Source organism: Anopheles bellator, chromosome 2 (assembly GCF_943735745.2).
Source record: "Anopheles bellator chromosome 2, idAnoBellAS_SP24_06.2, whole genome shotgun sequence".
Taxonomy (NCBI): Eukaryota; Metazoa; Arthropoda; class Insecta; order Diptera; family Culicidae; genus Anopheles; species Anopheles bellator.
The window spans coordinates 18,896,560-18,916,586 of NC_071286.1; the positions used below are offsets into that span (position 1 = coordinate 18,896,560).

Sequence of the window (20,027 nt, forward strand, 5' to 3'; positions counted from 1 at the left end):
ACTTCACTTCGTAACAATGGTTAACAATAACTCTATTCTATTGGGATGCCTTTTTCTAAATACTCTGCGATGCCAAATCTTTTTTTCGACGGGCTCAGCTACCAAAACGTCAAAACCCAAATAGTTTGCACAGCAGCTGCACAAGGTTCGTACAAGCAGTGTCATGGTGTAAGCTTTCCGCGATTCAAGCTTCGATATTCAAACGTGTTATAGCATGTTACGCCTCGCCGACCATTATAGCACAAATTCGTTGCGACGTTTAAAAACAAATGCGAAAGAAACAGATTGCTAAACAGATTGTTTGCAAAGCCTAAAAATTTGTGGAATACGTATTATTACTATTATTACTATTATTATTATTATTACTCGCGTCTTTCGCAGCGCCCATCCTAATAATGAATCCTAATGAATGAGAAATGTCACGAATGTGGCCGAACTTCTCAATTTTTATTGCCGCAAATAAGTAAACCAAACCAAGCAAAAGCCTTTTTTCGCAATTATTATTTGGATATTTTATTATAAAACGTTAACATGTATATATACAAACACACACACATGCAGACACAAACTTTCACTTTTAGTACACGTGTAGTGTAACAGTTTTCGAGTTCCGTGTTTCCTCAGAATGACCGGTTTTACACATCAAAACTATAAGTTCCATCAGCTCTGTCGTATTGCGATACAAGAAAATGATTACATATCCATCGATTCACTGTGATATTCACTGTGGTATTCTCTTTTTGTTCTCTAGGTCTCGGTTGGTTCGCTCCATCATCATGGCCATCCAAACCATTCACCTTTGACGGTGCTTCTATGCCACGATCGAGCTGCTCCGAACACTGTCCCGCACCATGGATGCGCCCTTCCAGCAATGCTCTGTGTCCCTGCTCAAGTTATTGGTTGATGCCTCGTGTGCCTCCTGTCTCTTCCCTGGCCAAATTTGAATTCTACTACTTTCATTTTTAAGGTTTGAATTTGTTTCGTTTCATTTTTGCGTTTTGTCAACTCTATTTAACTGGTGTGGTTTGTTTAATTTACGTTTAAACCGTACTATTTATTCTTCCTTCGTTACGCACAGTGTTCTTAAAATTATTTCAGTTTTTGTTTAAATAGTCGTCAATATGACGAAACACCGTCTGTTAATTTGACTCGCCGACAACAGACTCTCGTTTAGTTATTATTTCGTAAAAACTTGCGTTTGTTAAAAATATTCTTATTTACATTTTTTTAGTAATTATTTTGAACTATTAAGGCCCTCAACTTTCAGGCTTATATTTAGTAAAAATTACTTTTCCTTTTCCCCCCCTTTCGCTACCCGGTGATGTCATGCAATTTTCACTGAAAACATTCGGCATACATAGATCTTCCGTCCGAGACTCTGGGATTAGTAGTCAACGTCTTGCGTAACAGTTTTACAGCATAACTCTCTCAGGGAGCGGAGGGATAACTATGACCTGGCGGTAACTAGTTGGCGAAGCGAAGTGTCATACACCATCGAAACGACGGCGTAGAACCCAGCGGGTTTCGGACCACTTTTCGGGACATCAACGGGGAAACGGATCGGTGGAGGGAAGTGTACGGTTGTGTGTGATTAAGGACGTGTGCTGTCGGACTGTAGCAAACGCCAGACATCCCGGTACCATCCAGGGCATATGTAATCGAAACGAGAAGAACGTACTAGCATTCTTATGTCACTGTTGATTGATTGGCAAGAATTTATGAAATTCATTCACTAGTTTTTCAATATGGCTACCATCTATTAGCAGAGTGCGAGCGAAACACCTTCCGAACTGCCGGCCAGCAGTCGCAAGGAAGCGTAATCTCCGTTTCAGTAACGTACTAGTCGGGCTAATTAGTTCTGCAGAGATGATGTCACACTAGCAAAGCTCTCTGCTCTACCAAAACTACCGTTAAACTGGGTATACCTAAAAAAAGATACAATCGAATCCGAAACTACTTCGTTCGCAAGCTCCGCGATAACTATTTCATCCAATTATAATGTTTTTCCTACTGTTTGTCGAGCTATGTGAGCTCTCTCTCTCTATTTCCCTTGGAATCCTGCATCAGAGGCCGATATGACCACGTGCACTGGACACACCGTCTTCCCCTAGGCATATGTCTAGCATCAACGTTTGTTGAATGTTTTCTGTTCCGCAGTGTGCTCAAATATGCCAAATGTTGCACTCGCTGGCCGTCGTGGTGCCGTCGTCAGTGGTACATTTGGCATGTGTCGCATAAAAGAGCCCTGTCCACTTCGCCTCCCCGAACCAAACCAACCACGCGGTGCTGGCGGTCTCAATGCGGGCAGCGGGCTCGCTAAATTGTTCGTTAGTTGTTAAAATAATGTCACCCATTTCTGGATATCCTAAAACGGATACGCCCGCGTCCTTAACACACTGTAGATAAATGTACGTTACTCGTTTGATCTGATATAGATATCCACGGGTCGATCTCCGCCCGCAGTCGGGCGGAGCAACGCGAAGAACGCAACCGCGTTCGATTGGTGCCGTAATGCTTACATTAGTAAGTCGCTCTTCTGCAGCAGCTAGTCGTTAGTAGTAGTAGTAGTAGTAGTAGTAGTATTAAGAAGCGTGTTCGTAGCACGCTTACAACGGTTCCTATACTCGGAAAGTACGACAACATCCGGAGGATCCCGGATGCAGCTCACCAGATCCTGCGCTAATGCTGGGGTGGGGTCTACTGTGGGGGGTTAGTTTCCATTCGAAAATGAATGTTCCCTACGTTCCGCTTTCGAACGCTGATCCGAAGGAGATCTGGTCGTTAGCCATTGCCCTGTCATTTCCATAATTTCCTTCAGCGTTTCCTGCGCGGACGCGACAAGTGACCGAAGCGGAACACCGGTGAGCGTATGGGTTTCACTAGACGCCGAAAGTATTACGTTTCCATTGCGACTGCTGGGGGTATGAGCGGTTCGAACAGTTGCCACTCTAGACGGGCCAGGTGCCTTATGCCACACGGTAGCACGGAATATCCATCAACGAAATCTCTTCCTAACGGAAAAACACGTCGGAAAGAACATGTAAATCGTACGTAAATATGTTGCACTCCGCTATCCCGGCCGGTATAGCACGTTTTTGGTAATAGGTTTTCCACAGTTTTTTCTTTAAATCTTTTGGTGGCTGGTATCCAGCGGCACCGTCCCGGTGCCGTGAAGTGAAGATGTGACGAGTGGGTAGAATCGTATAAATATATCTGCAATACAAACAGTAACAGCTGCGTTACGGCCTCTACTACAATCATGTTTCCCCCGTTTTCGACCCCTATTTGTCCCCTGGGGCTAAATAACCATTAAAAAAATAAACGGGAAACTGTAAAATTTCGTACGGTGGACATTCGATGCCACATCGTTCTGCTTTCTCGTCGCCTTCCGCAATGGGGCATAGTATTGTTCTTTCACGATTGTTTTTAATATGCTCTCGGTATGCTCGATTCGATCGACTGGCTCGAACTCGAACGGCGCTCCGAACGGCCCTCTTCGACTACCGAAGAATTTAAATTTGCACGCTTCCCCGGCTTTAAAGCTCGATCAAGAACGAACGAAATCCTGCCATCAGCCTTCACGGTAGTGTATTATTGAGGCTAACTGAGGCGCTCAGTGAACTGTTGTCGTTTCGCTAGCACCGTGGAGGCGCCACTCTGGATACTTCGTACGTTCTCGCATGGTTCTTGTTTCGTGTTGCTGGTAATCGAGTATTGTGTTTTGGCGCGATTGCGACACCTTTTCGACAACTGCCATGCATCCGCGGTTGTAAGTTCTTGTCTTAGTTTCGTTTCTTCCTGTTTTTCGTTTTGAGCAATTAAAATGGTTTCTTTTGTTTTCTATAACAAACAATAACCTAGTCCAGGAAGACAATGAAATAACATACAACCTAGACGTAAGAGATCAACAGTAACTAAGTTTCTGGCACTCTCCTTCAGATTACGGAGATTCGTACGCACTACGTATCAATTGTATTGGGGTACACATTTTTTGAAGCGTGTCAAACAGTGCTGCAATTTGGCAATTGAATCAAACTCATCCCTACGTTTAGAATCACAAGTAATGTAAATGAATATATATATATATATATATAGTCATATATATCATATATATGTACGTACCTATGAATAACTTCGCCTATATACATATAGAGCTATGTATATGTATATTTATATATTTGGTTTTTTTGTATTGCATGTATAAGTATAGAATTTCTCAATAATCCTCTTCGAAATGTCTTCCGCTATAGCCCCAGGTTAGAAGACCAAACTTGTGCATATTACAAACGGTGGCAATATCTTGATTACACTGGCGCTCCTGTCGCTCGACTCATGCCCTTACTATTTTGATTTGTATATGTACTCGCGCAGCCGTGGGTAACAGTTGGAAAGCAAAACAGAGAGCCCCGAAAGCCCCGGACGCTTCTCTCCGACGGGATGCACTACTCGTCGGCAGACCAGTGTACTCGACCGAATAGCTACGTGGTTCCAGTAGTATATGCTAAGGTACAAAATGATTCTTCCTTTCCGTGCGGCATTGGTGGGTTTTTGTTTAAATACTTTGTGTAACGTGACAGCAAACGGTGCACACCTTGCCTCGGCAAACATACACTCACACATACACGTGTCCGAAAGTAGTAAAATTGAACATTACGAAATGGTGTACGTCATTTGGCAAGGAACATATCATAAACTCGACCTCTATATATTATATAAAGATATTAAAGTTCTATCAACCTTGCTCCATTTCTGCTGCAATTTCCTCGAGTATGTTGCATTTTGATTGAGACGCTCGCTTATTGTGTAAAATAGTGCGCAGTATACTTAGTTCGATGCGGGTCCACCTCGAGTAGTGCGATCGGAGAGCGGCCGGCTAAGCGGTACCCTACGTCCGGGAGCATCCGGGGTGGAAGAAAACAGCATAAGTAACAGTTGTAGTCAATAGTAACAGTAGTGGTGCAGTAGTAGAATTAGCAGCAGCTTTAGTAGTGTAGCAGTAGTAGTAGTAGTGGTAGTAGTAGCAGTAGTGTTGCTAAAAGCACTGTTAGTAGCAGCAGCGCCTGGCATCAATTCCAGTAGCGTACCAACGAAACAACCCAAAAACCACAGAACAACGAACGTAAGCAGTACATCGTCCGACTAGTACCTCTATACTATAATCATCTATCATTCAACAGACATCGACTAGCGACCCTCAAATTCTCAGTATTCAGTAACAATCTTGACGCATGGCGATGATCGCTCGTGCGACGAAAAACTCAACTAACGATCGGCTTCCGATCCAATTTGGCGTAATTTCAATAACGTGAGTAGCATCTGTCTAACGTTTCATATTATGGTTTTCTTCTGCGTTTGCGTTGGCTTCCATTATGTGTCCCTTTTTGCTTTGCTATGCTGTGAAAAGTATTATGTGTGCCGCGGGTTTTCCTCCGGTGTCGATTTTCAGCTCTCGGTTGGCCTACCGCAACCAGTGTTGCATTCAGATCAGATGTCTAAATAGTCAAACTTTATCTGAAACCTATCACTAAGCTGCATCGAGATTCCCGAAACATCCTGGATACTCCTCTCTCTCTCTCTTTTACCGGGACCACTAAATAACGCTAGCAGCGCATAACTGGCTCTAGTCGAAGGGAATGCTGGGGTATGCGAGTTGATGTGGCGATTTGCTATTATAGTGCGACAACTTCTCCCTGGCCGCCGCCTCCATTGCGCATGCTTCGCGGTGTCTAGCGTGTCGTGTTTAATAATATATATTTTAATCCTTTGTTGCGCCTATTCGATTTGCTTCTTCTAATAAGATAGTCGTAATTTAGGTTCTTTCATTCTTTTTTTTGGTTGCACCTATAAGAGCTTTTTATCAGTAATTCGAGCTAAGACATTTCGTTACGCATATGCGACTATGCTGCACGCTCCAACCATGCGTAGTGCGCGTAGCGCCCAATCACACACCCGCATCGTCCCGCGTCGTGCTATTCAGTAGCATTGGTTTTGTTTAAAACACAATTAAAATAATTTACTTTTACACCATCTACATATAGATGAGGAGCCGTCAATATAAAAGTACTTCAATCAAGTAGTTCGATTTCCTTCAGTACACTTAGTATACTAGTTCCAAAAATACAACACTACAGTATCAAACCGCGTTCTCGTCTCAAATCAAGATGCTCGCCCGTTCAGTATATATAGCTACATTCCGTTCCGCTGTGTTAATGTTTCCCTGTTGTTGCTCCGTCACATAACGCCCCTATTTGCGCAGCGTTCTTAGCTCCGTGTGCTCCTGGATGGTGGTTAGCATCCTTCGCCCGTGCGTCCGTGCCCTGACACGTCGGTGTGTACGTTGTGTGCGCCTCGGCGACCACTGTTAGCCCTCGATTTAGTTAATTTTATCTCTGCAGTGACCAGCTGCTTCCGATCGTTAGTCGATGTTCTAGTGTTTGGCACGCGCCACACACGCAAGATATTTTCGCTGGCCCTTGGCCAGTGTGTGTGCGTTTGCGGAGATTGATTCACGACACGAGCAACCGAACGCTGCTCCAGCTGTCACGTACGCATTATTGCGGGTATTGATCATGCACTTCCGTGAAATTCACCAAGTTCGCCGCTTCGATCGTTCGCGACCGACGGTGAACGGAGTTCCAAAGAGAAAAACGAAACTTAACCACAACGCAGGCAAATTCGGTAATCGGATCGATAGGAACTGCGGCTTCAATTCCACGCGGAATTACGTTCGCGGATTGGCACGTGGTTCGGATGCCAGCCACCGCATTCCTTGGCTCCTGGGTGGCGCAACCTCAGTTGTTGGTGGTTCTCTCAGCCTGCTACACCATCTCGGGAGCGCCGATCCTCCGCGCATCGGCGAACGAATATGAACATGGAATCGGCAGTTCGGCTTGATTTGGTAATTGGATTCGTTTAAAATCTTCCATCGTTTGGTTTATCTAGAATCACTGCGACTATTTGCTTACGATGCTACTTATTTATAAAATATATATATATACTATATATCTGTATATGTATATATGTATATACATGTATGTATGTATATACATACATATATACGTGTGTTTGTGTGTGTATATATATGCTCCTATGTATATATATATACTTTTTGGTATGTTTTGCCTGTCTGTACGAAACTCAACGCTACAGCGCGCTACGGTGCCCGATCGTAGGTAGCTGGTTTAGTGTAAGCTGTCTCCAATTTATTGCACTATTATGTGAGGAGCAGATAGAAGCACAGTGACTGTCGCAATTATTGTGAATAATGTAAACACGAAAAGGCAAAATCTGTGGAGTGGACGGAGAAAAAGGAACGGTAAAACATCGCCGGCGGAGCGGCAGCATTACGGAACCAGAAAATCAATTCAACTCAGTGGTGCACTTGCAGCGGACTGGCACGCCACGTGCCCACACACTTACCTGTCAACAACCATCGCGGCGAACTTCCAGTCACTGATCAGTTCCGCCTCCTCGTCCGCCTTTCGCATACGGTTGGTGATGAACTGCAGCTCCTTCAGTATGTGATGTAGGTCCTTATGCGAACATCCGGTGCTGGTGTTCTGCTCTTCGACCGTTGTAAGACGCGTAAAGCTGTATGGAACGACGCAGTGAACCGTGAGATCGGGACAAGGTGGCTCACCGAGCACCGCAGCTACTTACACTGAACCCCCGATGGCGGTAGTGGAACCGGATATACCCGAGCACGGGTGCCGGAAATCGTCATCGATGTCGAGCACGTTGGCCAACAGTGATTTTGACGACCGTTCCTTCAGCTCCAGCTCCTTCATACGGTTGCTCAGGATGATGGTTTTACGGGTGATTTTTCGACCTGGCCGCCCCATTCGCAATATCCACGGTAGCCACTGCAGAAAGACGGATTTGATCTGCGCAAACGATGGTTAGGCGGGCGATGACTCGATGGAATCCCTTCACTTATGACTACTCACCCATGGAGGCATCTCGTGGATGTCAGCCGTCCGGTGATGGTAGTTCAGTACGACAACCGTCAGGACCACGGACGAAGCAACCATAAACATAATGCAGTTGAAGTACGTTCCTGTAACAACGGACCAGATCGAAAGACGATATGTGTTAGCCAGGACGCGCCGGCACTTGACTCGCAGTTTGGCTTATGAGAAAGCATAAATCTATTCACACACAAAAATTAAGCAGCGAATGAAACGGAAGGGAAACAGTCTATGATGCTAAACAGAAAGCTAACTGACTAGAGCAACAACATGCCAATGCCATAACACAATCGAGCGACATGCAGTGTGTGGTTTAAAACTAGATGAAACTTAAATTTATTTGAGCTTTCAAACGTGTAAAAGCAGATGTTTTCGAAACAACAAAATTTGGTTGGTTCTTTTCCGCGTTTCGATCATTTTATTTGTTGCTAGTTCTTACTGTAACTTGGTGCTGTAACCGTCATAAATTTCATCATTTGCCGTTAATGTGAAAACAAATGGTGAAAAGTCAGAAAACTAGAGACCTGCGATGATGTTCAGATTTCATCTGAACTTTGTTCCATAGCCCTGGTCAGACCAATCTTCTCAACGCATGAAAATAGTAACGTCATCTGCAGTGTTGTAACGATCAAAAGAACTGTTTGAAAAACTCTGTACGGGTGTGAAAAAAATCAATTCAATTTGTGTTTTCATCATTAGCGGAACATGAAGCGTTTCTATGAATTGTTGGAGACGTATAGGATAGGGTTCCCCTGCCGGTTAACGACGTCGTTGCAAACCTTTGCCACATGCACGCTAACTCACGTTGCATACAAAACGATTAATACAATGTTTCGGGTTGTACAAATAGGAAAGAAAAACCATTAGTAATACTAGAGCTAGAAACAATAAAGCACAAAAGCACTAGTAGTAAGTGTTACGAGTTCGTTACATACGCTTGCCAGTACTTAACCTGGTTCAACTTCGCGCGTTCCATTGCACAAACGAAATCAATGAAACGCAACAAACTGACTTCTAAACCGTTCTACTGACCGTTCTTCAGAATATTGGAAAAAAGGTCCATTCATGCTACTTCAAAATTCAAAATGCTTCGCTGGTTTCTACATCTTCATTGACAGAGAGTCAAAAGAGTGTTCCATCCAAAGGTTCACCGACAGTGAGAGATCAATGATGATTCTCTCAGGGGAGTAGCAAAACTCGGTGCAAGCGTGTGCGCAATGGATGAAATAAGTAATATACAATTACTTTTACAATCAACAAGCAAAGAGGTATGCAAGACGATGTTTGAAACATACTAGTTATACACAGAGAAACGAGTGGTACAGTTTTTGTCGGTGACAAAGTTTCGAGCCAACAACCTAGGAGGATAGCTTTACAATGTGTTGTGCAGTGTTTTGTTTCCATACTCCTAACACTAGTACACTTTAGGTATTACAATCTAACTTCAACGAAATACGGTGACCAGAGGAGCAAAGCAAAAGTAAAACCATGCAAGTAGTAAATCTTGGAGACATTTTTACAGCACCACAGTGTTGGTGCTGTGCAATGATTGGGAGTGGAGTTTTGGGAGAGGAGTTGAGAATCTGGTAGTTTACTTGTGTTTTAAAATTTTGGATTGCTGTACCGCGCCCTGTTTGCGTATTGGTTTAGTACCGCAAGCTACGAGATTAGATTAGAGTTTCGTTTAGCATATGTATAATTCGACAGTTTCAGTTTAGGTCGAACCGCTTTAGCTCGCGTTATCGTTAGCGTGAATGAGGATGCCCCATTCAACGGACGGTTTAGTGAGTTTCGTTTGGAGTTCATAGTTTTATAGCTGGTTAACATTAATCGAGTTCTTATAGTTTTGTACTACAAGCTTGGCTATACCTAGCAAAGGGACTGCTTCGCTCGTTTTCGTAATTACATGTCCCACTAATAATGAAAACACAGTTTGTGATACCAGTATAGTAAGTCCTGTAAAAAATAACAAGAAAAACATAATCAACAACCATTGACACATCCCTCTGTCTCTATGGACAGGTCGGGTTTCGGTAACTCCTTTGCGCCGTTCATCGTAGAAAGGATTAAGGAACAGTTTTTGCACTAACACCGGTGATCCGAAACCGTTACAATCAATCAGTAACAACATCAGCAGCGCGGTAACCTTCTATATGCTTTTGTCGAAAGCTCTTGCCACACTTGTTTACTCGCGATGTACTCACTATTTCCTATCTAACACTCTTCGATCCTAATACTGTTGTTCCAGCAGAATGTACTACTACTGCTAGGACACCCTGACTAGTTGAATTTGGAATGGAATTCTCCTTTGTTGAATGTCATTTGAAATGTGAAAGGTAAAGGATAAAGCATACTATCAGTGTACTACATGAAGTCAAATGATAACAGGCAAATGAGTTCGCCACGACGTCAAACGTGGCCGTTTGCTTTAATCTTTTGCTTCTGTATTTATAGATTGGTTGCTTCTCATTAATTGTATTATTAATTTGCTTCTCATTTGGAATAGTTATTATTTTCACCCGTGTGAGCGATTTTACATTCAATTCTTGTTTATAAAGATTATTCATCACATATTTAGCGAAAAACAGTATGCAAAGTATATCGAAAAGAGTCAGAAAGAGAAAAAGTTGAAGAATAAATAGTATTTATGCCATGCCAGAAAGATGTTTTAAATGTTTCAATAATAATAATAATAATAATGAAAAACAATGGGCTTGGTGTGTGCGAGTTCGTCGAGTTGATATAAATGAAAGCCAAGAACCACTCTTGAATGGCCAAAGAGCTTCCGGATGGTGAAAGGAGAATTATAGGGGTTGTTAAATTAAAAAAGAAGAAAATCATTGACAAGTTTGATATTAAACGGGTACAAACATCATCACAAAGAAGGTATAGAGAAGATGTACGCAAACCAAAACTAACAAAGGCAAGAAAATCTACGCATGCGAAGAAGAAAACACTAAGCGCAAAGTTCAAATGACATTAAGGAAAAAGGTAACATAGCTGTCCAGCGTGGATTGTTTTGAATTGAAAACGAAACACTATCGAATGGGTTGATGCTAAGGGCAATACTTCTAACACGCCGCTATGCATTAGCACGATATGCGAGGATGTTGGTGCGCAGACGGTCGCGTGAATGAATTCGGCACATTGTCAGAAACCACACCGTTTCGTTACTCAATCCCACTTGCGATAGCTTGCTGGAATTGCTTCGAAAATTGATTCCTTTTTGGTGCCTTTTGCACTCGTGTTGCTGCGGCTGCAGCTACGGTACGGCCTGCCTTGAGTGGGCCAAAGCTACCCAACGCGCGCTAGTTGCGTCTCTAGTGAACGTTCGATCTTCACTAAGCCAAACATCAACGAAACGGAGATCGAAAAACCGATATCAACCAAAGTGAGCAAGCCAAGCATTCACACACAGTTACACAGTTACAGATATCGGGACAACAGCTAATCATTCACCGAAAATGATTGAGGTTGAAAGAAAGAAACGCATAAATGCCTAACATTTCAATTGTCTAACCTAGTAACGGAATTGCATCAGATACTTGAGGTAACGTCTCCGCGACTAAATTAAGGAATACAGTGAGTGATAGCAGTATAGTTACACCTGAAATGAGAGTTTATGTTTAGTTAAACTTGGCAAAGGCAAGTGGTGCGGCGAAGTATCTGTAGGAAATTGCATTTAACGAGTAATTTCTTTTCCGCTGCCGCTCACGTTGACCCGGGCTTACTGATGATGAATTTGGTACAATCAGGCAAGTTTGTGGGAATGCTTAATTATGCTGCGTCTTCCGGAGGTACTGTGTGGAAGCCGTTTTCTTTAAAATTATCTAAGAATGGGTTGATGTATTTTATGGCGGTGTAACGGTTATTTTCACAACTGCATAATGAGATGAACATACGACGATGTGCTTGTGGTATTGTGGTACTAGTTTCGACGATACCCCATCGGCACCCTAGAGACTGTTGGCAAAATTACGAAGAAAAGGGCTTTTCCCACACAGATGCAATGCTTACCCAGAGTCAACTTTTCGCCAGAATCCGGTGGAAGCGTGAATCCCAGTAGGGCCATCGATGAAATCAAGACGCATGGAACTATCAAGTTGAAGAAGTAATAAAGCGTTCTTCTTCGTATCTGTATGGTGAACGTAATGTCAACGTACGGCTCAGGGCAACACTGATATGTTATTGTATTTTTCTTTCCAGGCATTCCTGTGGATCGAACGACGATTAGCAAAACGCGCACTGAAAGTACCTGTCAGGTTTTTAGATTCGCACCTATAAGATACCATTCACCGTTCGTAATGAAATCCGATAGATCTCCTCCATCTTCAGAATTTAGTACAAGATCCAGCTGAAACAAAAAAAGGGAAAATAATCAATATTCTTAGATGAATGCCGACTTGGCACCAAGCGTGGAAACCGGACGTAGAGAAAAACGAACCTGATTGCCATCGTATGTCCAACTGCCGAACTTCATCTCGCAGTGCTGATCGTCGAACGGGAACCAGGTGATGTCGATTTTACAAGTGCTCTTGAAAATGCCGGGAGGAACATACAAGCAGCTTCCATTGTTTTTCACAACTATGTTCGTATGATATGTTCCATCGAATCCTTCATCAGCACTGTGCGGAGAATCAATAGAGAAACGAAAATAGTTGGAACCTCTGACCAGAACGGGCGGCGCCGGGCGAGCTGCGCCTCTCTAGCACACAGATCCGCACCTGTTGTACATCAGCACATCCGGTTTCCAGAGTTTGTTCGGGGTAATTCTCAAATCCCTCACGCCACCGTATTCGGAATCGTTCCAGCGCAAGTTGTAATCGTTCCATTCCTATAATGCATTGCAATAATTGAATCAATGCTATTTTGGGACCGCACGGCGCCTTATAGTCGCGCTATAAACCATACACCCCACCAGTGAGATTGCATATGAGACTGTTGGTACTACTTATGATATGAAGCCGTTGCGATAATCATATTTATGAACATTTACGACAAGCGCTACAGCGTTTTAGTATTTTTAGCAAATCAAGCATGCGATACAGATGGCGTATATGGGTACATGATGCTGAAGGTCACAGACAGAACAAGCAGGATTCGACCAGCTGCCAAGGAACCCCGTTTATTTGTAAGCCTGAAATCTGAGAAATGTAAATAGTTCTGAAGCATTCCTAAAGATTGATACCACTACGCGTAAAGCAATGCAACACGGAACGTACCAATTAAAATAATCACAAAAAATGAGCAAATTTAAGGGACACGAACACAGAAGATATAAATGTTGTTCCAAACGTTTTCAAGAGGCATGCAATAGAGAATATTATTGTGATTTTTGTAATGAAGCACTTTGTTTTTACAAACCAGTTAGTTCAGTTTTAATCATGGTTTTAGTTCATGTGTTAAATCCTGCATTTTACGCTACGTTGAAACTAAGCTGATCTTTCTTTTCTCATACCGGACATGAAGCTAGCTCATTCTAAAGTAGAATGGCATGTAACTATTAGCCCGCTTCGGGATACTATTTGGCTTGATTCGTTGAATGTAGACATCTTTAGACACAAGAGAAAACTTCTAAAGGAAATCCGATAACCCCTTCACAGTACGGGTCAGTGTAATGCATACTTGTGATAATGTAAGATAGTAGAAAAGTATGTCGAGCAGTACGTACATCATATCCAAGGTAGTGAGTAAGCAGTTTGTACAACTTTTCAACTATGATATTTGAAATGTTAGGCAGATAGAGTCATAGGAGATATTGTAGGAAAGATACAAGGTTTGCAGCAATGCAGTACCTAAGAAGCATGTTTAATACTTTGCAATAATGCGCCCCCAACATGTTTCAGTGATATCGGTACAAATGGTGTAAACTCAACGCATCCAACAGTCCTAAACTTCCGAAACTAATGTACGTGGCAGTTAGAGTAGTTTGTGATTTAGTTAGTTTTATTCCATGTTTAAGGCATGCAAATTTACCGTGAAGACGTGAAACTTACCAACGACAGCCATATGTTTGTTATTAAAAGTTGATTCTTCTCGTCCTACAATCAAACGTTCAATTTGCAGAAATGAAAGATTAAATCAAAAGAACAAATCTATTTGCGCAAGAAACTGATAGATCTGGTGCGTTCGAAAACTAAAAGTGGGTAATTCGTGATAAGTAAAGGGACGAAAAATCGAAATGGTAAGAAAACACGCTGCAGACAGAAATAAGGAACACACCGAAATTGCGACCACTCGAGAGACGATTGATATATTAGCGAAAATGCGGAACGCAGATGAGGCAGATGGCAACAATTCATAAGATAAAGAAAGTGATAATATTTCAGCGGACCGCCCAAAACTCTAAATGCGGTGAAACCGCACCGTTGCTGGTTTCAAAAATAAAACAATAAAATGTTTCATTTTTTTCCAATTTTAATAAACATGCAGATATTCATTTTAGAAATGGTATATGATTTAATTGAAAAAGAAATGAAACAATGTTACGGCTAGAAAATAAACAATACGATAAGTTTCACAAACGATAATCTATACTTATGACATGTACCCATTTATAAGCGACATAAACAGATGCCGTGTTCTAACGAATCTTAGCTTTACCACTCTGTGTATAGTATTTATATCTTCTTTAGCATAGCAGTTTAAAGGTCGGGTTTAAGTTTTAGGGTTTAGTTGAGTGCTACGTTTGGGTTTCGATTTTAGTTTAAATATAGACCATTTTTAAGACTGCTGAATTGGCCCGATTAGCACAATGCGGTTACTCTGTTCCGGTCCGGATTTAGGTTTAAGCACTCGTTTGATGGTTATGTTTTGGTAGTTTTTGTCCACAAATTACAAAGTACACACACCGATCGGAAATTCCAGAAAAGGCACGACAAATATTTTATAGCAAAATGCGTTGCGCAAACCATTGGAGTTAGTAAACCACTGTTTAATGCCGTTCTGGTTGAAAAGATGATTTCTGCGCGCTGTGATTATGCGTGTGTGCTGTTGCATGGGCGAAGCTGGTTTTCGTTTAAGGTGTTCTGCTGGCTGGCAGGGAGTTCAGGTTGTGTCGATAGAATTAAGAAAAGTTGTACAGTTTGAAAATGTAACCACCAAACACCAACTGAAGGGTCAGGACGTGATTTGGCGGAGAGAGAAAAGAAATCACTGCCTTGCAGCGGCGCTGCAGAGAGTTGGCAGAAAGATAGAGCGACAGAGAAAGTGAAAAGGAGCGATAGCGCCAGGAAATACTGTCACTGTTAGAGGTCCGAAGAAATCATCCTTTCAACCATCCGTCGTATGGATTGAGTAACGTAACTGTTCATAAATATATGCAGGCTTCATCATCCAATGCAAAGACTCAACCCAAAAACCTGGTACGGTAACGACGATATGCTGTGTGAAGAAAGTCGCTGCGCTCGGGTACATGCCACTTACCAGATTCAACCACGCGTTGGTAGTGAGTATCTGATTTTTTTCATCCTAAAATAGTTTCAATGGGGTACGTTTATTAAAGTCACACGCAGCACGGTCAAGTGGGACCCGTTCAACAATCTAAAAACCTTCAATTTCGCGTCGCGCCTGGACACAGAACAATTAAAAACAAAACAAGGAGACGAAGGAAAAATCCAAAAACCGATAAAAGAAAGAACCAACCAACCGAAGTTTCACAACCGTTGAAGGAAGTTCAAAAACGGAAACAAAAACCAAAACCAAAAAACCAGAACGGAAGTTTAAGCCGCAAAAACTGGGGCCACGTAAAAAGGCGCAATACTCACAACATCGATTATTTGCTGCAGCGTCAGCCCAAACTTCACTTCCAGCGGGTCAGACTCGTTGGCGACCGGTCGTTCGAGGGTGTTGTACGTGGCCAGCAGATTGTTGAGCAGCCGCTTCTCGTGCGGTCCCTGGAGGCTATCTGTAAGCGGACGGAATGGATACCGGGCAGAACAAGAACCTTCGTCAAAATCCGCACACTTGTCGCGCGTCGGTCGAGGCGGCTTACCTTTAATGTAAATGACCAAAAGACACAAAACGATGAGATACAAATCCATAACAAAATACATCGTTGAACGCAACGCCGCAACACGAATCTTTTCGCCACGCCAAGCGATTACACATTTCACGCGTTTTTCTTGACCTTCATCGGAAGCGAAGCGGGACAAGATGGCGGCCGAGGATGGTGCGTGTGGGCAGTTGCGGGTTTGCGGGTTTGCCAGCGGCCCCCGTCGTCGTCCTCGTGGCCGTCGGTCCTCACGGTGCCCGCCAGTTCCACGGTGCACTCCACACAGTAATGCCTGCTACCAATGCCAAGCGGCAAAGCTGCCCGCCGGTTTCCTGCCGTGGCGCCGCCAACGGCCTCCCGGACCACCTGCAATTCCTGCCGTAGCTTCAGTCAATTCCTCGCTTACGGTGGCCCAATATAAAGGTGGCCCAATTCCTGTGCTTCACTTTCCTCCTGGTCAGCAGAGCGTGCGACGTCCGGAAGGTGGGATTGTTGGCAGCAAAAAGGATTCAATGGTATACGGTGCGCCTCATCGGTTTCTATCCTCTACCGCGCGATATTTTCGTTTCAACGTAAGGAGCGTGCCAACGTGGAGCGCGAACTCGGGCTCAGTTCAATTCCGGCGCCAAAAGGGGACATGCAGCTCGCGGGCGGAGACGGACATGGCAGTAGTTGGCGAGCGGCGCTATCGGTCAGCACGATGCTAGTGGCGCCGCGTTGGTGCGTTCCGCGTTTCGGGATCCTAGCGGTGGACCTGGGCAACGTGGCTGGATGAGACCTTTTGGCAGAACCGAGGAACGGGATTGCGCGAAACCGATGGTAAGCGCGTGTTGGAACGGGCCGTTAATTGTCCGGGTTAATTTGAAGAAAGGGACAGCTTACTTCCCATCGGGTCCCGGGTTGAAGCTGTGCGTGGCCCAGCCTGAAATATCTCGGTTTACCGTGTTGTTTCTATTGCTTCTACTGCAAAGAGGAGCGAAAGAAGTGATTTGCAAGCTTTTAACTATCGTGTGGGACAATAAATGTACATTCAAAGTGCCGCGGGTTGCCGAAGAGGGATAGAAAATTCGGAAATGTACGAACAGAAAATTGCAAAAATATCTATCGCGGAGGAGTAAAACTTCTACCATCTACATTTGAGTTGTGAAATCGAAATGAGTTCAGTGCTCTAAACTGATTTTCGGACCGACACTTGTTCCGCAGTAAAACTCGATTCGCGAAGGACACCAGCATCAGGCTGCGACACATGTTGTCCATGTTCGTGTTTTCTCCCACCTAACCGAGTGGCCATGCTCGGCATGCTTCATTGTCGAATCGTGGTGGCACTGCCAACTCTCAGCGCCAGTGTCCCAGTTTTGAAAATTTCATTCATTCATTCATTCACTCGCCAATGCCCTATAACCGAACCCCGAGGGCACCTATCCAGGCGCGGACGCTGGGACTCAGGGAGATCCGAAGGGTTCGCGCGCGCGAGAGTCGTGGACAGCGTTGATGCTGCTGCTGGTGATTGCTAGCTGACGGTGGCCGAGAGTATGTGGTTTACGACGTTCAAAAGACTCGCTCCTCGGCCGGAGGAGAAGCAACGGACAAGGACGAAGGCTATAGATATCGCCCGCGGCATGGCAGCCTGCTGCTGATGGCCAGCATCTGCGCTGGCGATGCCAGCACCAACGCTTCTACGGCCACCACGCCGTACTGGGATGGCAATCGAAGGAAAAGTGATTATGTTCGATTTTGCGATTTTGTGCCAATCCTCAAAGCCCCTACTCCGCAGCGCCATGACCTAAGCTTTCACTCATTTCGGTTCGCCGAGAGCGAGAGAGAGAGCGAGAGAACAAAGAGTTGTCAAGAGAAAGGATCAAGGATCGCCGAGGAAAGAGAAAACGCAGAAGCAGGACGCACCAATGAAAGAAAGAATGAAAGAAAGAGAGAGAGAGAGAGAAAGAGGAAGGGGGAGAGCGCGAAAAGTAAGTGAGAGGGAGTGTGTTTGAATTTTCCATTTTCGCGAACAGCGAGATCGAAGTGGGCTAATGGTAACGTGGACCACAGGAGCAGCAATGCCAGCTTCCAATGCCATGTCCTGCTGTAACACCCCTGTACCACCTTCAACGCACACACAGCACAAGGATTCGCACTCTTCTTGGTCACACACGCATTGGCGCACGCATACCAGCACACTCACATGGACACCTGGCGCACAACACACACTGTCCTTGAGTTTTGTAACTGGGTTAACCAGGAATACAGCACATTGTTGCAGTATCGAGCAAACTGGGGCACTTGGTCCGAAGACTTCACTTTGGGGCAAAATGTACGAAAAACCTAAAGATACCGAGCGGGAATCACTGTTCGATCTCTGGATTGAACTTGAAAAGCAATCGCCAAGGCGACGGGCACTGAAAACGAAACCTCTCGAGCCCAAGGACTGCATCAACTTTCCCACTTCGCTGGTCAGTACTACTACACTTTCTTTCTCTGGACGGTTGGCAGGTGTCCAACGAGACACACTCGCGGGCACACGGCACAACCACGGATCGACTCAACACGGACACTTCAACAGGCGGCCACAGACGTACCGTTCCGTCATTCCGTGGTCCGCTTCTGGAGCACCGCTCGGTGAACTACTGCTGTCGTCCGCTGCCAAAACGGGGCATCATCTGCTGCGGGCGCCTCTCTATCTGCCGTCGAAACGCTAATGGATCGCTGGCGGAGCGCGCGACCGACGAAGCTTTCGCAAGCTGATTGCTTCCTTCGGTTCGGCTCTGGCGGTGCGCGCGCGCGTCCTTGCTCTCACATACACGCTCGGAGATACATCTAGATGTGTATCAACAGTGCACCTAGGGCATTGTGCAAAGCGGACCTGCCACAAAAAGGGCCCCCTTGTCCCCTGGTGAGACCGTGGGGGAGGGAGGATGGGGCCTATAGATTTTTATGAAGTGCGATGCTGATGGGATGATTAGAAGATGGTACAGCGGGCACAGGGTCGCTTTAGGCCTACTACAGCATCAGCATGGCAGCATCGCCGCGTTTTCGGCGATAAAATGAGGGTGCTTCAGGGAAATGGGAAATCCGTTTTTCTATCCCACGATACGGGACAAGATATTCACGTACTAATTGCTGGACACGTTCTCCCGCCCGACGGGGGGGTGCTCGTGAAGAAAAGATAGCTCAATGGCCGCTGGTAAGGAGCATGGTCGATACACGGTGATGATGCTCGGCGTTTACTGCTGATGGTGGTGATTGGTTTGGCAAGAAGAATCCCTTTCGAATGGCGGGCCACCTTCTCTGCTGCTGCTGCTGCTGGGGGCCCCTTCAATTCGCTCGTTTAACTGTTGCACCGTCAGACTAGCAATCTGTGACTCTACCGCACTTCAGATTAGCACCCGTGACCAGTGCGTAGACCAGGGCTGTGGCCAGAGCTGGTGAATGTGGAATGTAAAATCGAGCAAAAATAACGAACCGTGCAGTGTGACACGCTCAAGCACCGAACACTCGCGACACACGACCCGCGTCCCGTGGCTGCGCGGTGGAAACAGAAACCGAAATAAAAGAAAACTGATTTTCCGATCCGTTGGTGGCCCCGCGCTTAACCGTTCACGGGCACGAACTCATTGTCAGGCGTTCACCAAATGGGCCGACGGTGGCACTACTAACGGCGCGGCGTGACGGCGTGCGTTCGGTTTGGCTGCCTTTTCTTCACTTGTCAACGGTTCTGTGCAACGCAATCTTTGATGAACGAATCCATCCACGGATCATGCGTATCGGCGGCCGTTCGCTGGCGTGGAGGCAATTTTTATTCACATTTCAAACGGCCCCACTTTCGCCTTCTCGCCCGTCTCCAGCCAGGGCGAACCAGTCGCGTGCTTTTGGCTCCATCGGTTGAGCTTTTCTACCGACCCGTGGTGAGCTTCCGTGGTGAATGTTCACGTACCCGTGCACGCGCTCTTCGAAGGATCAACGACCTGCGGACCGTTCTTTCGGGACTGTGTGAGACACTCGCAGAGTCGGGGGTTTTGTTGTAGTAAAACCGCAAACGCTACTCCGGCGGGTGAATGCGGCCCACCGGA

General features: G+C 45.0%; 1 protein-coding gene across 3 annotated transcripts; it reads right to left on the bottom strand.

Annotated features, from left to right (window-relative positions):
• Window positions 1-7,202: 7,202 nt before the first annotated feature.
• LOC131211445 (neuronal acetylcholine receptor subunit alpha-7) lies at window positions 7,203-16,021 on the bottom strand. Of its 3 annotated transcripts, XM_058204907.1 has the most exons (13): window positions 15,961-16,009; window positions 15,734-15,873; window positions 15,393-15,437; window positions 13,964-14,008; window positions 12,692-12,801; window positions 12,412-12,592; window positions 12,246-12,321; window positions 11,985-12,179; window positions 11,488-11,574; window positions 7,947-8,056; window positions 7,660-7,883; window positions 7,420-7,590; window positions 7,203-7,287 (listed from the first exon to the last, which is right to left on the bottom strand). In XM_058204907.1, exons 1-13 carry the CDS (start codon window positions 16,007-16,009, stop codon window positions 7,203-7,205), a joined length of 1,518 nt encoding a protein of 505 aa, XP_058060890.1. The 3 variants fall into 3 exon arrangements, with proteins under 3 accessions (XP_058060890.1, XP_058060891.1, XP_058060893.1); XM_058204908.1 differs by lacking the exon at window positions 15,393-15,437 and having other exon boundaries at window positions 15,961-16,021; XM_058204910.1 differs by lacking the exon at window positions 13,964-14,008.
• Window positions 16,022-20,027: the final 4,006 nt, after the last annotated feature.